Genomic DNA, 19880 nt, shown 5'->3' with positions numbered 1-19880 from the left:
TCCCTTGCCCCTTGTGTCTTTGATCTTCACTTCTCTGTTACCTTGATAAAGTGACCCTTGACTTTTCATGGACTCGCTAGTGAGTTGGGCACCTTCTGGCCCCTGGATCTGGCCTTGGTTCATGCCTTTGGAGAGTTGAACACTGGAGCTGCACAACGTGCACCTGGGAGCAAAATGAACATGGTTTAGTGATTACAGCAGAGGGCTGTGAGGAGTCAGGCCTCCTGGGTTCTCTCCCCTACCCTGCCTCTGCCTCACTGTGTGACCTAGAGCAAGTCACCTCACTGCTCTGTGCCTCAGTTTCCCTTATAGAGAATGGGACCATTAGTATGTGAATGTTTCCTATCCCCTAACAACATTTTTACAGGGAGTGAAGGAAACGAACATATTTCACTCCAGTAGCACTACCCCACCCTTGGAAAGTGCTTTGAGGTCCTCTGAGGAAAGGTGCTAGAGGCAGACAGTGTTGCAAAGGGAAATTCTGAAAAACAAAGGCTGTTTCTTAGTGCATCAAAGATTCTGGGGTCAGAGACTCCACTGGTATAAATTAGCATATCACCACTGCATTCATTTTATTTACGCCGGCTGAGAAGCCAGCCTCTGGTGTCACAAGGAGAGGCACTGGACAGCTCTGCAGGGTGAAGCGAGAGAGGATAGATGTGGGCACCAGTCGCTACAGGACATAAGGGGGACATTTTTTAAAAGAATTGAGGCCTGGCTTCTCTTTTTGTGGGTGCAAACGCCACTCGAGCACATGTCCCTGCACCATAAATTGTGGGCACGAGTCTCAGCATTTGCATCCCTGACCAGCCCATTTTCGTGCATAATCAGTAGAGGGATGACCACTCATATTTGCACCCAGAGTTCAACTTGGAGGCAAAAATCTAGCTTAGGGTTTTATGTTGCTGCCCATCTCTGTAGCGTCTGGGAGCATAAAATGCAAATTTTGGCTGGTGCCAAAGAGGAGGCTGACATTCTGGAAATGTGGCCCCTTAGTACAAAGGGAACAAGGCCAATTAAACCCCCCCCCCTGCATAAATGGCTTCCTCTTTAAATCTTGATAAGCCCATTAAAGCAGCATTTAAGGCCTGATCCTGCAGCGATGCAACTCAATGGCAAAGCACCCCAGGATCAGGTCCTAATGTCCTTATAAAAAATGCCTTTTGCTGCTTTGATCTGTTTCCCTTCCGCCTAGCTTGGGGCTGACATTTTTCAGTAGTGCCTATCACCCTTTGAGCGAGGTGGCTGGGAACACGTTCGCATGCTGGCATGTGTCACAGCAGCAGTCACAGGCTTAAGGTGCAATGTCAAAGCACAGTGGGCCCCAAATGAAATCTGCATGGCAAAAGACCATGTCGCTCAGTTCTTCTTGATCTTGAAAAATGTCTTGCCTCCCTTCTGAATGAGGGCAGTGACTGATCTGAGTTCTGGGCACATGCAGGGGAGCTGTGCCACTAAGAAGCAGACTGGAGTGGGGCATGCAACGGAAGTGTGGAGCCTTCCATGCCAATGGGTCTGGGTTTTCATTGATCCACAGAATTTGTGCAGATCCCCGAGGATCATGAGAAGGCCCTGCAGCCTGCTCTGCAGAGGGAGAACTCATGACAGAAACAACTGCGGGGTGGGGGATCTTTCATGGCAATTTCCTCTCCCTTTGCTTCCTCCAGCTGGTTTTCTTTTAGGAGAAGGCAACGGCACCCAGAAGTTTATAATCAGCCTCTTATTCAGGCAAACCCCCATTATAGTCAATGAGAGTTTTGCCTGAGTAAAGAGCTCCAGCGTTGGTTCCCTAAGAGGGGCCACACACACCTGCAACTCTCACGAGCCTAATTCCTCTACTCCTTGTTCAATTCCTATCAAACTCCTGCAACTGAAGCTCTGCTGTGCTGCCGCCTCCCCTCTGTAACACGGAGTGGGTCTCTGGGCCTCCGTTTCTGCCATCTGCAAAGTGGGGATAATGACTCTGGCTTGCCAAGCTCACAGGGGCGCTGGGAGGGTGAATCTATATGTGTCCATACAGAGCTTTGCAGATGAAGCTGGGAAAGAGAGGAAGGATGGTCCAGTGGTTAGAGCACTAACCTGGGATGCAGAAGTCCTGGGTTTACCCTCCAGCTCTGTTACTGGCTCCCTGTATGACTGTAGGTGGGTACCTTGGTCTCTCTGTGCCTCAGTTCCCCCTTCTGGACAATGGGGATAATAGCTTTGCTGTATCTCCCAGGGGTGTTGGGAAGAGAAATACATTAAGCAGAGGTGCTGGGGGCCCTGTCCATACTGATGATAGATGCTAAGTATAGTTATTCTTCTCTGATCTTGGGATCCCTCTCTCTCTGAGTTACATGTGGCAGGCTGACTGGGAGCACACAATGTGCTTATTCAAATGATAGAGATAGCCAGTTCACAGCTGGTTACAAGACTTGTTTCTAAGGGCCTGCTGGCTAGGGGTGCATAGGCATGCTGGATTTCTAGGCCTCGTTCGCTGGACACTTTGCCTGGCAGAGGCAGGATACCCCCCTAGAGACACATTTCCTCTTCCTGGTCATCTCTGAGGCTTCTGGAACCTGGGAGGAATGAGGCTTCCACCGGGGCAAGGTAGGATGAAAAAAGGAGGCAGCCTGGGGTGGGAGGCTGGGTCAAGTGGCAAGGCAGCAGCCTGGGAGTCAGGCAATCTTGCCGTTATTCCCAGCTCTGCCACCAGTTCACTGTGTGACCTTGAGTAAGTCCTTTCCTTCCTCTCTGCCTCAGTTTCCCCACATGTAGAATGGGGCCAGTGCTACTTTCCTTCATAAAATCCTTTGAGATCTGCTCAGTATTATTAGCAGCATGCTGAAGCAGAGGGGTCTGGGAAGGGTTTGGAGAAAAGTGATCTACTCCACTGCAGTGTCAGAGGAGTTTTCCAGGCCCAAGGTTTTAATTGGTTTCCAATAACTCACCCATGCACAGGCCAGAGGGGCTGCTGTAATCTGTGTTGCCTCTCAGGTCAGGTGGGCCACACTATCCCATCAGGCAGTGGCCCAGCCCAACTTGCTGCTGTTGACAGAACGCTGAGCCAACATTATATTGATCTCTGGCTACTGCCCTGAGAAAGCCAGGGAGGCAACACACAGCACAGCAACTCCCTCCTCTACTAAGCAATTCATAACGGAGCAGGAAGCCTGACTTAATGGGGCTTGTTAAACTGGAACATGCGATGTCAGTGTTGTGAGAACAGTTGAGCGCCCTTAGTGCTGCGGCAAGCGTGCAGAGCCTTGCCAAGAAGCCTCCAGTCCTTGGGCAGCTATTTTGCAGAGCACGTTCCCTTGTAAATGTTCACATTTCAGGCTAATGGAAGGCACCAGAGTGGGTCCCATGGTGTATGTCTCCACTGCAATTAAACAGCCATGGTTGGCCCAGGCTAAGGGGATGTTTAATTGCAGCGTAGCTGCTCAGGCTGGAGCCCGGGATCTGGAGCTCCGTGATGGGGGCAGGTCTGAGAGCTCAGACATCTACCCCTCAATGAAACAGCCCCTTAACCGAAGGCCTGTAATCCCAAATCAGCTGACTCTGACTAGCCATGGGTATTTAGTTGCAGGGTAGACATACCCACAGCTACTGGGCCCCTCTGGCTGTCCATAGACCTCGGACAGCGTAGGCAGCCACAGCATAAGCCGCTCCTGCTCACCGTCAGCACCTAGGTGCCCCAGGAGTCCTCACACACCAGCCAACCCTGCATCCTGTGCCTTTAGGGCCTGATCCAAGCCCTGTGAAGTCAATGGGAGTTTTTCAGTGGGTTTTGGATCAGGCCCCTAAACTGCAATTTCCTGGTTAAAGATGGGATTTCAGTTTCTTAAAAGACAGGTCTGTTCTGGGCAGCAATTATGAAAATAGTTCATGTTACTTTACTCTGTACCAAACTTACTCACAAAGGGTGACATTCACCCCTGTTCGGAGAGCCAGCATAATACCAATGCACCGCTTACGCTCTATGGTCCAGATCCTCAAAGGTATTTAGTCACCAAACTCCCATTGAAAGTTATTATTAGAAATAAGGTCACTTTTGTAACTGCTAGGCCTTCAGCATCCCAGCTGGACTGTGACCGTCAAGCTGAATTTCTTTCCAGCTCCTATGTCATTTGCTAGCAATATAGATTCTGCAATCAGAGAACAGTTAACAATGCTGTTAACAATGCACGAGCCCAAGGAGGCTGCCACTCACTCGCCTAGATCTGTATTGGCTCTGCAGTGTTGGCAGGAGTGAAAAGTAATGAATAGAGACTAATATTTGTCACTTAAAGTCAGCAGATTTGACACTGGAGTGGATATTCTCAACTTGCAGGTCACGAACAGTTGCCAGTAAGTAACCACCACCCTGCCCTTCCCATATCTCTAAATGGGAGGGGTTCCTGGTTAGATCCCAGCTAGATAAGAGAGTCTCCAGGAAGGGGCATGGTACAGAAAAGAGTTTCCTGTTTGAGAACCCTTGTAACAGACTGAATCCCAGCAGGGAGCCGATCTCTTGAGTAAGAAGGTGCCATGTTCCCAAAGTCACTGCTGACCTTATCTTTACTTTTATGTTCTGAATTTCTTTGCTTGGAGGCTTAACTAAGACCTTGGATATATGAGAGTTAGGAAGACACATTTTCTGGGGACAGAGGATCCCATCACTGCTTCTGCAGGGTTTTTTCCACCTTCCTCTGAAGCATTTGATATTGATCACTGCTAGAGACAAGATACAGGCCTCTGGTCTGTTCTGGCATGGTGATCCCTGTGTTCCTGTTTGAATATACATATGTAATGGGCTACATTATTTGCATAGCTATGTTTTATTTACAGTTCTGGAAGGAGATTTTCAAAGGCGCAAATAGGAGGTAAGTGCCCAATTCCTATTGTCTTTCAATGGGAGTTGGACTCCGGGCTGCCCTCTTTGTCTTTGAAAAGCACCCCTGCGGCAGAGAGGATGCTAGAGAAGGGAATGCAATAGGAGTTACACATTGTTCCATTATCTATATTTCTGGATGGTAAAAATGCATTTTTCAGCTCCAGCATCATGTACAATTTATTGGAGTAAAACTATCAGCACAAAGGCAGACAGTACATATAACCAGGTGCGCATAATATCGAACAGTACAGATGTCTAGCAATACTAAGCAACCAGTAACTTAGCAGATTTAAGGGGATAAAGCAGCCCCAAGGGACAAAGCTAGGGAACACCAAAGGTGGGCTTATATGACGCAGGTACAAATTCATCCCAGGCATAAATCCATTGACTTCAGTGGAAGTTACACTAGGGATGGATCTGGCCCAGCAATCTTTAATCATGTGATATGGATATGCAATGAGAATATGCTCTCTGATGAGTCCTTTAGGGATTCCGGCCACGGCACCGGAACTACCTTTAGCTGGCAAATTCTCTCAGTCTTGCCACGGGGAATTCTAGAGCCCGGTCTGCAAATAGGCCCATTTCCACAGGCAGATGACCGAAAAACCAGCACAGTCGTTACGTGTGAAATATTACTGCAAATATGCGGCAACCACTGAGCATTTCAAGTGCAGTTGCTGCAACCCGAGAGCTAGAAATGCCCTCATCTTTCTTCTAAAGACAGAGAACATGCACATTTTAAGAAAATTAATGCCACAAGCCCTGAGTAAACAAAGTCCCCATCTGTCAGTAACATGGGCTTTCTGTAGCAAATCAGAATAGAAAGGCTCATGTTTGTCAGCTGATCAGACTTGTCTTTGTTTGTTTGTTTTAGAAGATGAATTTTTGATTAAATCCCTTTTCAATCAACAGTGGTGGAAATGCTGGAATTGAAACACACTTTCAAATTAGGGGAGGCCTGGCCTTTGAGCTTGCAGTCAATGGAAAGGATCTGGCTGGCGTCAATAGGCTTGGATCTGGCCCTTTGGGATGCTGAGGGTCTTGGGAATGGATGGGGTGCAATTCAGGCCTAGTTCTGCGCTCACCTTGGTGTTTGCTCAAATTCTCTTTTCCCCTACACTCCTGTGATGTTAGTAGTGTCGTACTAGTATACCTGAGCGGAGAATTTGGCCCGCGAGGCCCTGTTGACTTTAATACAGCTCTTTCTGATGTACACTGGCGTGGGTGAAATATGATCCAGGCCCCTGATTTATGACACCCATTTTTAAAACCAGAAAGCAGTGCCACCCAGAGGTGCTTCTAGTCTAATATGGCCAGACTGGAAGAATAGAGCGGAGGAATTTCATATTAAAGAGGAGGATGGCTAAAATCTGTGCGGGTTAGGTGCTGCCCTCAGGGTTCTCCCAACAGGCCACTCAGCCAGGCAAAATTTGGTTAGCCCTGTAGGAAAGGATCACGCTTTTTAATCTCCCTCACTATTCTGCAGCTAGCCCTGGAGCCCATGAGCACATTTCAGCACCAAGGACAGCTCTACCATCCATTTCTGTAGCACTTCCTGGTCAGGCCTGATCCTCCTCTTGCTTATGCCAGTGTAACTCGATTGATTTCAGTGGTGTTACTCCTGATTTACACTGGCGTGAGCGAGGACAGAATCAGGCCCAATGGAGTTGCTCCTCATTTGCATCAGGGTGAGTGAGAGAACCACGTCCTATATTTTAATAGAAAGTTGTTACGTAGTTTTTCAGGCAAATGTCCCTTTTATTTAGACAAATGTCCACTGAAAATGGCACCGATTTTCCCTGAATAAGGACTGAGCAAAGATCTCACCATTTGGCCCATGATGACTTAGAAGCCGAGGACTGCAGGTCAGGCAGTGGCTGAACTCCTGAACAGACGCCAATGACTTGCTGAAAGGGTTAAAGAGCAGCACAGTGGGGAAACAGGTGCTTGGCAAGGAGCAATTTTCTGACTGTTTTGCTTCCTTTCACCTCATTATTCTGCCCCTTAAGAAAGCTCACAGTTCACCAGCTCAGTTCCTGCTTCTATTAGAAAAGCTATTTTAAGCGGTGTTCTGCATCCGTTGCTAGGCTACAGTGTCAGATCTCTGGGCTCTGCTGGATCAGGAGTCTCCTAAAATGATACAGTGAAGCTGTTTAAATATTCTGTCAAGATTGATACAATAGTTTAATTGTATAATAACGTGCCATTCATGCCAATATCTCACAACTCCATGGCAGTTACTACAGCAGAAAAATTGCCTGCAAAAGGAGCATCCTATGCTAAGATGAGTGCCAGAAACCCTGAGGTTTCAGGGCTTGATTGACACAGGGTCAGGTAGAAACATTTTCTCTAACTACAACTTTGAAAGAATAGATAGGAGCCTGTTTCTAAAGCCCAGTGAAATTCTTGGGAATCTTTTCAATGATCTCAGCAGGCTCTGGATCTGGCCCTACAATGATTTTATCTACGACTGAGCCAGAAATAGAACCTACTGCCTGAACCACACACCCAACTTTCTACAGTTATGGGACATAGTGTTTTCTCTTTGAAGCCATTATGCAGGCAGAATACCACACCTGACGGGTTTCAGCAACAAAATTTTGGCCACCACACTTTAGGAAAGAGGTGGGCAAATTGAAGAGAGAGCAGCAAAAATGAGAAAAGGTTTAGAAAACCTGACCTGGGAGGAAAGGTTAAAAAAACCGGGCCTGTTTAATCTTACAAAGACTGAGGACAGTTCTGAAATGTGTTAAGGGCTCTTAGGAAGAGGACAGTGATCAACTGATCTCCATGTCCACTGAAAGCAGAACAAGAAGTAGTGGGCTTAAAGTGCAGCAAGGGAGATTTAGGACAGATATTAAGAAAAACGTTCTAACTGTAGGGATAGTTAAGCTCAGGAACAGGTTATCGCGAAGGGTTGTGGAATCTCCATCACTGCAGTTCCTTTAAGAAGAGGTTGCATGAACACCTGTCAGGGCTGGTCTGGGTTTACTTGGTCCTGCTTCAGTGCAGGGGGCTGAACCGCATGACTTTTTGAGGCCCCTTCCAGCCCCACATTTCTATGATTCTATGAAAAGGCAGGATAATGGACTTGCTGAACCAATGGTCTGGTCCAAGGAGGATCCAGTCTATCTCTTTGTGTGACTGTATCTGAGCCAGAAGGGTGAGGCAAGGTAAGGAGGGGATGTGAGTTGCAGCAAGCAGCAGTGTAGGGAGCTTTGTGCATAGAACAATACAGTGGTGGACCCCAGCATACATCCATGTTTGCGGGTGGCAGCCCCAGGGCTTGGAGTTCTGCCTTTCTGCAGCTGCACAGGAGGGGAGGGGTTTTATGTTATCTTTTCTCTCATTTGATCCTGGGGCTGCCAGCTGCCAGATCAAGCACCCCTCTGTCCCTGCCCCACGCATTTCAGAACAGCCCAAAGGCTGCTGTAACTTACATCAGCTGCCTGTAGCCTGAAGCTTGTTTGCAGTGTTCTTGTAGCTGTGTTGGTCCCAGGACATTAGTGAGACAAGGTGGGTGAGATAATCTCTCTTACTGGACCAACTTCTGTTGGTGAAAGAGACACGTTTTTGAGCTACACAGAGCTCTTCTTTAGGTCACCGTGTAACTTAAAAATGTGTCTCTTTCACCAACAGAAGTTGGTCCAATAAAAGATATTACCTCACCTACCTTGTGTCTCTTGTACCCCGAAGGGGCTATTTGGATGCCTAGGAATCACCAGGGCATAATAAGTAATGATACTACTCTTATCTAGCACTTGACAAAGAAGATCAGTCTCATTATCTCTATGTGACAGATGGGGAAACTGAGGCACAGAGAGGAGAAGTGACTTGCGCAAGGTATCCCAACGAGCCAGTGGCAAAGCCAAGAATGGAACTCAGGTCTGTTGAGTACCAGTTCAGTAGCCTATCCACTAGGCCTAGAGACGGTCCCTTTCTGTCAGCTGTGTCCTCTGAGCCATGGGCCAGAATTGGGGGATGACTCAGGAGCATCTGTGGTGGCCCTGCCCTTATGGAGGATTCTCTTGCACCAGGGAATATGCCAGGAAGTCCTCAAAGTTGGATTTAAGGTTGCTTTGCAGCAACAGAGCAGCACAGAGCAGCTTAGCAGAGCCCAGATTGGTGCCCAAGTTGGGGTATAAGTTATGGCACCCAGGTTCACCAACTGGCACCCAGATGTGGAACTGAGAAGCCTACCTTAGGCACCCAGGTTCATCAGGTTCTCTGAAGTTGTCCAACCCTGGGAGGTGATCACTTTAAAACTCTGGTGTTCCTGGTGTAACTCAGCTAAAGTCGGTGGAGTTGCCCCAGGAATGAAGTTGTCCCTCTTCATTTAATCATCACTTTCTGGCGCTTGCAGCTAATAGGAACACTCACTTATATTTGTGTGAGTTACCCCAGCAGACCTCAGAGCTCTTCCGATTCTTTTCCCTCGCCCTGGCAGCATGGCCAGATGGCAGAAACCAATCCGAGAAACGGCTAGCTTCTCTGGCTGCCAAATGCAAGCAGCAACTACCAGAGCTCCAGGGCATGGCTCTGACTGAAGGAATGATAGGAGTTTCCCGGAATTTCTATCTCCAAATGGCTTATGAATGAAGCAGCGGGAAAGAGGAGGGCGGGGAAAAATCCGAGTAATTCCTGCCTTGAATTCCTAAAGAGCGGGGGATGTCATAGAAACAAGACAGCACCATTTGTATCGAAAGGATCATTGAAAGGAACAGGTGATGGTGAAGTCTTGTAAGACTGATGTGATGGATCATTTAGCACTTGTGAAAGGTGCCAGGTTAACAGCTCTGGAGAATCAAATCCCCCTATTTATCCACAGAACATGGAGGCCCAGCAGTACAAGCTTCCTCCCATCCTGCCCATGTACCTCAGCCCTGCCTGGAGGGAACCAACCCCCAGAGGGTGAGAGGAAGGGTCTGCAGCCCTGGGCTGCTCAGTCTTTGGTCTCTTTGGTAAGGATCCCGGGTGGTGTGTTGGTGTTTGTGAGGGGTGGACACCTCGCTGCCCCATAGCAATCAGAGTCAGGCCAACAATCCTTTCCTCTCAGTCGCTGAACAGTGTTGCAAGATGGATGGGCTTGCAGTTAAGGCACTGAGCTGGGACTCAGGAGATCTAGGCTCCAAGCCTGGCTTGTGTGACCTCAAGGAAGTCACCTCAGCCACGATTTTCCCAAGCACCTGGTGATTTTGGGTGCCTAACTTGAGACCCATCAAAGGGGCCTGGTTTTCAGACAGTACTGAGTGTCCACCCTCAGAAAACCAGGCGCAGTTCGATGTCTCAGGCTGAGACCCCCCGCCAAGGTCACTCTGGAAAATCTTGGGCTAGATCTCTCTCATTAACCGCTACAGAGATGGAGGCCCTGGCAAAACCAGGGCAGAGGTAGCCCAGACCTGTTCAACGCTGAGACTCTCTGCTGAGGTCACTCAATGTCCCAGTGAGTATCTATTTACTGTCTACTGGGAGCTAACCAGTCCCTCATTCCCGCCAACAGGGCAACAAAGCTGTTTCTTCTGCATCACCTTCCAATCTCACAAGCCTATATGTGTCATCCCGTGTTCACACACAGAACTAGTTGCATGTCCCAGGCTTATTCTGAATAGTACGACAGTCGAACCCGAAGGCCCCAACTGAGAGCACTGTGCTAGACACTGTACACACACATAATAAGAGACAGGCTCTGCTCTGGATAATTTATAGTCTAGAGATAAGACAGACAAAATTTGAGCGGGGAAACTGAGGCACAGAATGAAGACAGGTCTGACTTATTTTAAAGGTGGGCATGGAAATACCTTTAAAATCTGAATTAGTGACAGAAATCAGATTAGAACCCAGATCTCTTGCTGCCCAATCTAGTGGCCTGTTTGCTAGACCTCTGTCAGAGGTTATTCACCATCTTATTTCTGAATTTTTAACAGCCCCAGAATGAACTTGGGCTGTTCATTTTGCCAGCCATTGTCCAGGCTTCTGAGAAATACAGCAGGCTGTGAGCCCAGGCTCCTGTCTGATTTCCCCCCAGTTGTTGGGTAATGAATTGTAAGCCGAGTCTAATGCATTGGTGATTGCTCTGATTAAATCTTTCTGTGGACTTATCAGCATGGAGGCTGCTACAAATCGCTGATTGCTCTAGTGATGGATATTCCATGAGCCAATGACCTTACTTCATGGCCCCTTTTTAAAGGGACCTGCTCATTGTAGAGGAAGAGCAAGAGCTGCGCACAGGAACTGACATGGAGGTTGGTTATGTGACCCAGGGGAGGGAGGCCGGCCCTGATTTTTTAATGTGCCCGCCCAGAGGGGTTGCTGCCTGATCCACTTATACTAGCAGGGGAGCTGGATAGCACAGGGAGAAAGAATCAGCAGCTGGATGCTGAATCAGACAAAATCCATCTGGAAATGACACACACATTTTTAACAGTGGGGGTGATTAACCATTGGAACAAGCTCCCCAGGTGGAATCTCCATCTCCTGATAGCTTCAGAGTGAGCTTGGATGTCTTTCTGGAAGAGATGCTTTAGCCTAACACAAGTACTGCGGGAAATGACTTGTGCTGTACAAGAGGTCAGACTAGATCCAGGATTCTCAAACTGAGGGTCGTGAGGTTCTTACGTGGGGTCGCAAGCTATCAGTCTCCACCCTCAAACCAGCATTGTAAGTGTTTAATATAAAAAATTGTGCTTTTAATTTATAAGGGGGGGTCACATTCAGAGGCTTGCTATGTGAAAGGGGTCACCAATGCAAACGTTTGAGAATCACTGGACTAGATGATCTAATGATCTCTTCTGGCATAAGCCCTGTGAAAAAGCCCCAAGGCTGGGAAGAGGATTCTCAGGAGAAAGGCCACCAGGAAGAGCAGTGCAGAGAATGCAAAGCCGAAAGGGGATGCAGAAATGGTATTGTGCTATATAGTGATTGTCAGCGGATCAGGAGTGGGCATCGAGGCAAATGGATCTGGGAGAAAACTGCAGACACAGGAGGTATCTCCCTCCCCCGCCACACTTTTGCAGTGGAAGAAAAGGAGAGAAGGCAGAATAAACAGAAAGGAGGAGAGAAAAAGTGGTTATTGTTACTGATAAAGCTTCATAGAGTTGACATTTACAGATCTGTGAGGAAACAAAAGGCTTTGTTTCTCTCTCTCTCACCCCACTGTAAATCAGGAGTAATTCCTTTGGGCCTCATTCTCTTCTCAGTCTTGACTTTCTTACTCCTTACTTAGTTCTTGACTTACTCATGCCTCTTTATTCCATGTGGAGCACAGTGCCTTCACCCTGCCTTCCAGCTCTGACCATCTCTTGCGCGGTCTTAGCTTCTTCCCATGCCGTCGGGGCGACTTTCAGTTCTGCTCCTGTTGTGTTTCCCAGTTGTTCTTGGTCTACCTTGTTGCCTCTTGCCCGGGAATTCCAGCCCAGCACCTGTCTTGTTGTGTGGTGTGGGTCGTTCCTCCATGTGTGTTCTAGCCACCTCTGTTTTCATTCAATTTCCTGGACTATCAGTTTCTACTTTGTCCTCCTCCAAAGTTCTTCATTTGTGATGCCTTTTTTTCCTGCTCACCTGAGGCTGAGGATTTGTCTGAGGCAGCTGTTTATAAAAAGTCAGAATTTAGCTGGTAAGATCTTAATAAGTCTCCATGTTTCAGCACCATATAGCATGACAGACTTAACAAGGAAGTTAACTATTCAAAGTTTAGTTTGGAGGGTAATATTTCCATTTCTCCAGGCTGGCTTTTGCTATGGTGGCTTTAATGTCTTCATCTGTTCCTCCTGATCTGCTTATAATGCTGTCAAGATGTGTGAAGTGCCGACATCTTCCATGTCAGTGCCAGAAAACATTGGTGTTTCTTGTTGTGCATTGTCTCTCTGCGGTTTTCATTTTCTCTTCTCATTCACCCTGGTGTCAGTCAAGAGTAACTCATTGGGCCTGATTCCCCTCTATCTCCTGTGATGTAAATCAGGAGAGACTCCATTGAGGTCAGTGGAAATATTCTGTTGTAAAACTGGTGAAAGTGGGGGGGTCTAGCACCAGCTGCTTCAGGAGAAGATGCAAGGCCCCATGCAATTTTAGAAAGAATATAGGCTCTTTGGAAAGTGTTTTTTTTTTTTTTTCAAGAAAATTGCTTGCTTGCTTGCTTTTAAGAAGGAAACCAAAAGAGAGGCTGAGAAAGAGGAAATAAAAGAAAATGTAAAGAAAAAAAAGCCTTAAATATCCCCAGACACCGACACAGGGCAGATCTAACACTCATTGAAGCCAAATGGAGAAAACCACTGACCTCTGTGGGAGCAGGTTGGGGCCCGTAGTCTTTGGGCCAGTGTCATTTATGTCATGTGTGCACACTTCCACAAGTGAGTTTCTCTGTCTGGCAGACAGCCCATACCTCTGCCACTATGGAGAGGGTGGGAAGTGAAGGCCAATGCTTGCTGTTGGTGGGATTAGGGTCAAATTTCTGTTTGTCCTCGGGCATGTTAACTGGGAGGTGGTTTTGCAAATGCACATCACCAGTCAGCACCTTCATTTCAAGCCTGGTGGAAGAGCAGCAAAATCCAGGGGATTTGTGTGGTTTGCAGCTCTCTGTCTGATTGATAGCTGGGCTGGAATGTCAAAGCACAGGACTAGTGTCAACTCTGCACAGCCTGGCATCACCCAGTCCTGATGTAAGGGTATCTGGGTTGTGTTCTTTGACAGGAGACCTGGCAGAGCCCTGCTTGTTGTCAGGTTCTGGGAGCCCTGGATCAGTAAAACAAACTCATCCAATGTCCTAAAGCGTTTTAAGGACAGGTGTCATAGCATTCCTTCCCAGATCTGAACCTTAGAGTTCAGAAAATGAGAAACTAGCATGAATCCTCTAAGCTTAATTACCAGCTTAGATCTGATAGCACTGCCACCACCCAAAAATATAGTGTTTTGGGGCACTCTGATCTCCCCAGCCTTCCCTGGGGAAGCCAGATCAGTGTGCCACTCTGGTCTCCAAAAACCTTCCCTGGGGGACCCAAACTTAGATGCCCTGAGCCTACACAAAGGGAAATAACCCCTCCCCTTGTTCTCTTTATTTCCTCCCAGGCTTCCCCATCCTAGATTGGCCCATGGACGATCACCCTATTTCAATTCCTTGAAATGCAAAACAGAGAGATCAAGTTTCTTTCACCTCAGTCAGAGTCCCTGCAAAGGTAGCTTTGCAACTCTGACACAAAGAGATTTTCCCTTCCCCTCCGTTTCCTTTCCCCACCAATTCCCTGGTGAGTTCTAACTAGGAAAAAATTCAACAGGTCTTAAAAAGAAGCTTTATATAAAAAAAAGAAAAGACATAAAAATTGATCTTTGTTATAAGTTGACAATTATACAGTCGGTATTTAGCTTAAAGAAAATGAAATAAACAGCCTTATCCAAACAAGAACATAACAATTTAAAACATTCAGCAAACTACACACATGTAAATACAAAACAATATGAAACCTATTGTCTCTACCTTTGTACATTACACTTGGAAACAGAAGATTAGAAGCTTGGAGAGAGACAGTTCACAATCTCAGAGCCGGAGAGCACAGAGAGAGAAAGATCACACCCAGAAATTCCCCTTCCTTGAGTCTTGAAAAATCTTGTTTCCTGATTGGTCCTCTGGTTATGGTGTTTGGTTACCCTTGCAGGTGAATAGGCATACCTTAGCTATCTGTTTATGACAGGTTCTCTAAAAAGAATCTTTTATAAAGAAGGAAAAGTAAAGATTATCTCTGTATACTTCAAGATGTAAATATTACAGGTCCTATAGCTTACAGACACCAGAAAGAAACTTTCCCCCCATATCAATATACAAATCGAAAATATCTCCGCAACTACACATATAAAAAGTAACAGCCAGATCCACATTTGCAATAGTAGACAAACAACTAAAAAGACTAAATCGCTGTCTTACTCTCTTACTTACTATTTGAACAGAAACTTAGAGAGCCTGTAGTAATGTCTGGTCTCTCTCAGACCCCAAGAGAAGAACACACAACGGACAAAGAACCCACACAAAAGCTTCCCTCCACCCAAATTTAAAAATATCTTGTCTCCTGATTGGTCTTCTGGTCAGGTGTTTGGTTCCTTGTTTGTTAACCCTTTACAGGTAAAAGAGACATTAACCCTTAACAATCTGTTTATGACAACAGGTCACTGGATCAGAGCACAGATTTATTACCTTGACATCAGCTCGAGTCCGGCTGCCAGCTCCTGGCTGAGGATCCTCTTCATGGAGTTGCTAGCACAGTTGGAAGAGATGATGTCTCATGAGCTCTGTTGGCTTCTCCCAGCTGAGGATCTGGCCCATGACATGCACGGAAGCTCTTGGAAAACACCTGCTACATGAACATTGGTGCAGGAGATGAGCCTGGACAGCTGTTAAAGATTAGGTTCTTGCTCATGACTACGTTGAACAGGACTTTCCTATGCAACAAATCCTATTTATTTCATTGGGGCAAATCATTGAGGGAGGGCCTAATCCCACCCCCTTAAAATGAATGGGGGTTTTGCCACTGATTTCAGGATGGGCAGGACTGAACCCTAAGTTACTGCTGAACAGGCCAGATCCTCAGCTGATGTAAATCAGTCTTGCTCCATTGATTTCAGTGGAGTTACACCAGCTTCCACCAGTTGAGTACCTGGCCCAGCATGAATAAGGGTGGCAGTAGGGTGTGGTGTGTGTGGGTACCACGGGCAGTGTGTTCTTGTGGCCAAGGCAGGGTTGGAGAGCGAGTCCATGCAGCACTCACCCGGCTGTGGCAGCTCCCATCCCGCGAGGCTGGGCCCAGCTCCCCACTCCAGGTGTTGTGAGATGGCAGTAGGGTTGTATGGTGCTGCAACTCTGTGACCAGGTTGCAACAGCATCCACTCAAAATTTGCGCCAGCTGCCCCGTCATCATGATGGGCCACACCTGAATGGCACTGCAGCTCTGTGCACCAGGACAGGAGCTGCTGCGCTGGGTGACTGTAGAGTGGGCTCATTCACCAGCCCACCACCAATGACTCATTGCCACCCCTAGTTGCAAAACCTATCTCTGCTATTGGCTAGGGCACTGGAGTGGGACTCGAGCCCTGGGTGCTATTCTGGGCTCAGTCGCTGACCTGCTGGATGACCTTGGACACATCATTTCCACTCTCTCTGCCTCTTGTCGGCCTTGTCTATTTGGACTGTGAGCTTCTGGAGGCGGGGTCCGCCTCTCCCTTTGTGTGTGTGCGGCACCTAGCACCCTGGGCTTTGATCCTGACCAAGGTGTCTAGATGCTGTCATCATGCAAATCCTCCATGTATGACAGGTATGGGATCAGGTCCCTGTGCAATGCAGAACATGCTGAATATGGGTTAGTTCAGAAGATGGCGTTTCCTGTAATAGTGCAGTTCCACCAGACAGTCATTACTGCCCTGGAAATAAATCGGTGAAACCTGCTGTGAAAAATCTTTCCCCCTCATCGTTTTAATTAAGAAGCACTTTCAAATGATGCCGATGCCATAGATCTTTGAAATGGGCCAGATTCCCAGTGATGTAGGTCACTGGAGCAGCATCCAAGTCAAAGGGACTATGCTGATTTGCAGTAGCTGAGGATGTGATCCTATGATCAGCAGCAGCATCTTTGCAATGCGAAGGGGAAGGCACAAGTGATGGCTCTGTACGCTGTGCCGATGATCAGGAGACATTATCTGCTGTAAAACTGCCTTGGAAAAATTAGCTACAGGCTTCCTGGCTATTTCAATTGCTCTGATAACGTCAGCAGAGAGCAAGAACTCTGGCTGTTGTCGCTGTCAAACGAACACAGCTGATGCCTGTTCTTGTCTTGAACAATATTTTCCATGCCCATCCTTGGCTCTAACCCAAGCAGGATGTGGAAGGTGCTGGCCAGGAAGCAGCCATGGGAACAGGGGTCACTGGAGGAAAGCAGGGATCATGCCACGCTTGGATATGCCCGTCAGGCCTCGCAGGAGGCAGTCGGTGGCTGCAGACCGAATATTATGGAATCAGATGGAGCAGGAGTCTGTGGGGAGATAAATGGAGGAAAGGGTGGGTCATATCTCAGTGCAACCTAAAGTAGGTGCAGGTCCCCACTAGTACTGAAGGCCCTAGCCATCCCATCTGGACCAGGTGACGGTCCCGATGCCGTGAGATGCCTGAAGCCTCTGGCTAGGCCATCTGGCCTCTGGCTATCACACTGGCTTGGAGGCCACCAGCAGTCCCATCTAACCCAGGTGAAGCCCCTCCCCAGACTAGGTGATCCGCCTCCCCACCCCCCGAGTCAGGTGTGCATCTCCCATCACAGCAAAGTCCAACAGACCGTTTGCTTTCATCGCCCATTGGCGTGTCTATTTTGCAGGTCCTGCTGATGAACAGGAGCTGAGGGGGCTGATCTCCAAAGCTAGAGCCTGCCTCTCCTGCCGTCCCCCTTTCATCCTATCCTGAAGTGTGGGGCTGCAGAGCCAGCAAACCCTCAATGCCTAAGAACAGCAAAGTGACGCAGCGAGAGCACAGCAGCGAGCATGTCACCGAATCGGTGGCTGACCTGCTGGCCCATGAGGAGCCTGTGGACTACAAGCGCAGCATCTTGAATGTGACGGCCGAGGCCTGGGACAAGCAGAAGGATGTGGAGGAAGATCTGGACTCTGAGAAGCGGCCAGCATGGAACAGCAAACTGGAGTACATCCTGGCCCAGATCGGGTACTCGGTGGGGCTGGGTAACGTCTGGCGGTTTCCATACTTGTGTCAAAAAAACGGCGGAGGTAAGAGACCACGGGCATGGGCGCAGCCGGCTCAGTACAACACAACCCCACTGGGATAGAGAGGGGGCCAATTCCTGCACCCATCCAGCTCCTGCTGAAATCTGTAGCAGGTGGGAATGCATAGCCAAGGGCAGGATTAACCCACATGCACTATCTGGATGCTTGGAATGCATATGGGTTACGTCTACACTGTAACAAAAGACCCTTGGCACGGCTGTGTTTGGCCCGGGTCAGCTAACTCAGAGGGGCTCAGGCTTGTAGGGGTGTAAAATTGGAGTGTAGATGTTCCGGCTTGGGCTGGAGCCTGGGCTCTCAGATTGTGTGATGGGGAGGGTCTCAGAGCCTGAGTCTGAACCCTTCACTGCAATTTTACAGCCCCACAACCCTGAGAGCCTGAATCAGCTGACCTGGGCTCTGCGGGCTTTTTATTGCAGTGCAGACTTAGCTCAGTTGATCTCCTCCCCTAGCCTACTAGGAATTGAAGGCTGTGCCACTATTTGTCCGAAACTGTTTTTCAGGGATGGGTGCGTGGGGACTTCAGATTCAGTGATACAGAAACTTCTAGAGAATTTGTGTCTGTTTTACTGACTTGTTTGTTTGAAAAAAAAAATCCAGAAACTGAAAAATGTTTTGATATTTTTTTCCAAGTTGGAACAATTTTTTTTCTTTCAAAATTTTCTTTAATTTTATTATAACAAGCATTAAAATGAAACTAAACTTTTTGTTTGACCTGAAATGACATTTTTTGACTGTTCTATTTGCTGAAAAGTTAGAAAATATTTGTTTTCAGGTTGTCATGAAACTTTTTTTCTCCAAAATTTCCAAAGAACCAAAAAATCAGTTATATGCTCATCTCTACACTCCATATTACAGGAAAGCAAATTGCATTAGATTCTTGAATCAGGTCAACCTATGGGGTCAGCTCCTCCAATGATGTAAACCAGCCTAGATCGATCCATTGAAATCAACACCAAGTGAATATCTATCTATCTGTCTATCCCCATACACCACATCTATCTATCTATCTATCCATCCATCCATCCATCCATCCCCATTAGAAAGTATCAGCATTTATTCACAGTTATGAGCACATTATTGTGCCATTATTGTTTGCGGGGGTAGAACAAGACCTCATTGCAGTGACGTCAGACATCACAGTGTAGGTGAATGCTGGCATTTTAATGGTGACTGCTGTACAAGGAAACAGACACCTGAATTTTGTTTTTATGCAATTGGGAGAATTGATTTTCTTCTCAGGCTGGTTTCACACCAACACCATTGCATTTACTTTAGTGGAGTTACTCCTGATTTACACTAGCACACATACAATCAGAATCTGGCTTAGAGAATGTAGTCTAGTGAACAGAGCAGTGATGGGGAAACAGCATTCCTGGCTGCTATCCCCAGCTCTACCATTGCCCTGCTCTGTGACCTTGGGCAAGTCACCTAACCACTCTGTGCCTCAGTTTTCCCAGTTCGCAAAATGGGGATCATAAGAGTGACCTATCTCAGAAGAGCCTGTGACGATGCTTCATTAGCTAATGTTTCTAAAGTTCTTTGAGATCCTCAGTTGACAATTGCTACAATTTTACATATTGACAGGCAAAATATATCCATGATTTAGATAGGCCTCTCCTCACCCTCCCCAGCCCAAGCCCCTCCACCCAGCCCCGTCCCTGATCACGCAGACCAGATTCTGCTCTCAGATAACCTCGCACGATCCCCACTAATGTCAAAGGGCAGTACCAAGCCCGCTGGGTTAGCCTTTAGAGCCCAGTTTGCTGCAGCGCCGAGCACCCACAGCACCTAACGATACAGTAGAACCTCAGAGTTACGAACACCTCAGGAATGGAGCTTGTTCCTAACTCTGAACAAAACCTTCTGGTTGTTCATTCAAAAGTTTACAACTGAACATTGACTTTATACAGCTTCGGAACTTTCTCTGTGCAGAGGAAACATGCTGCTTTCCCTGGACTTTTTTTAGTACTTTACGTTTAACACAGAACTGTGTTGCATTGGCTTTTTTTATTTTTTTGGTCTCTGCTGCTGCCTGTGTGTGTACTTCCGGTTCCAAATAAGGGGTGTGGTTGATGGGTCAGTTTGTAACTCTGGTGTTCGCTACTCTGAGGCTCTACTGTAAAAGGTTGCACAGCATCTTGGAAGATCAGGCATTCAGCGTCTCTGTGCTGCAGTGATCATCTTTCAGGCTGTGGAAGGAAGCTGCAGCAGAATAGAGTTAACCCATCTCCAGCTCTCACATTCAGATGCTTCGTCAGAGCTA

The 19880-nt window shown here is 47.5% G+C and overlaps 1 protein-coding gene across 1 annotated transcript in view; it reads left to right on the top strand.

Moving 5' to 3' along the window:
• Positions 1-19880, top strand: part of SLC6A17 (solute carrier family 6 member 17) — a 53564-nt gene that overhangs the window by 5024 nt on the left and 28660 nt on the right. The window contains exon 2 of the mRNA XM_032804894.2: positions 17197-17599. Within this exon, the coding sequence (XP_032660785.1) occupies positions 17314-17599 (286 nt within the window). The 5' untranslated portion in view covers positions 17197-17313. The remainder of the gene's footprint in view (positions 1-17196; positions 17600-19880) is intronic.

This window comes from Chelonoidis abingdonii, chromosome 4, assembly GCF_003597395.2.
Source record: "Chelonoidis abingdonii isolate Lonesome George chromosome 4, CheloAbing_2.0, whole genome shotgun sequence".
Classification (NCBI taxonomy): domain Eukaryota; kingdom Metazoa; phylum Chordata; order Testudines; family Testudinidae; genus Chelonoidis; species Chelonoidis abingdonii.
Note: the sequence above shows the minus strand (reverse complement) of the source record. Positions and strands in the feature narration are given on the sequence as shown.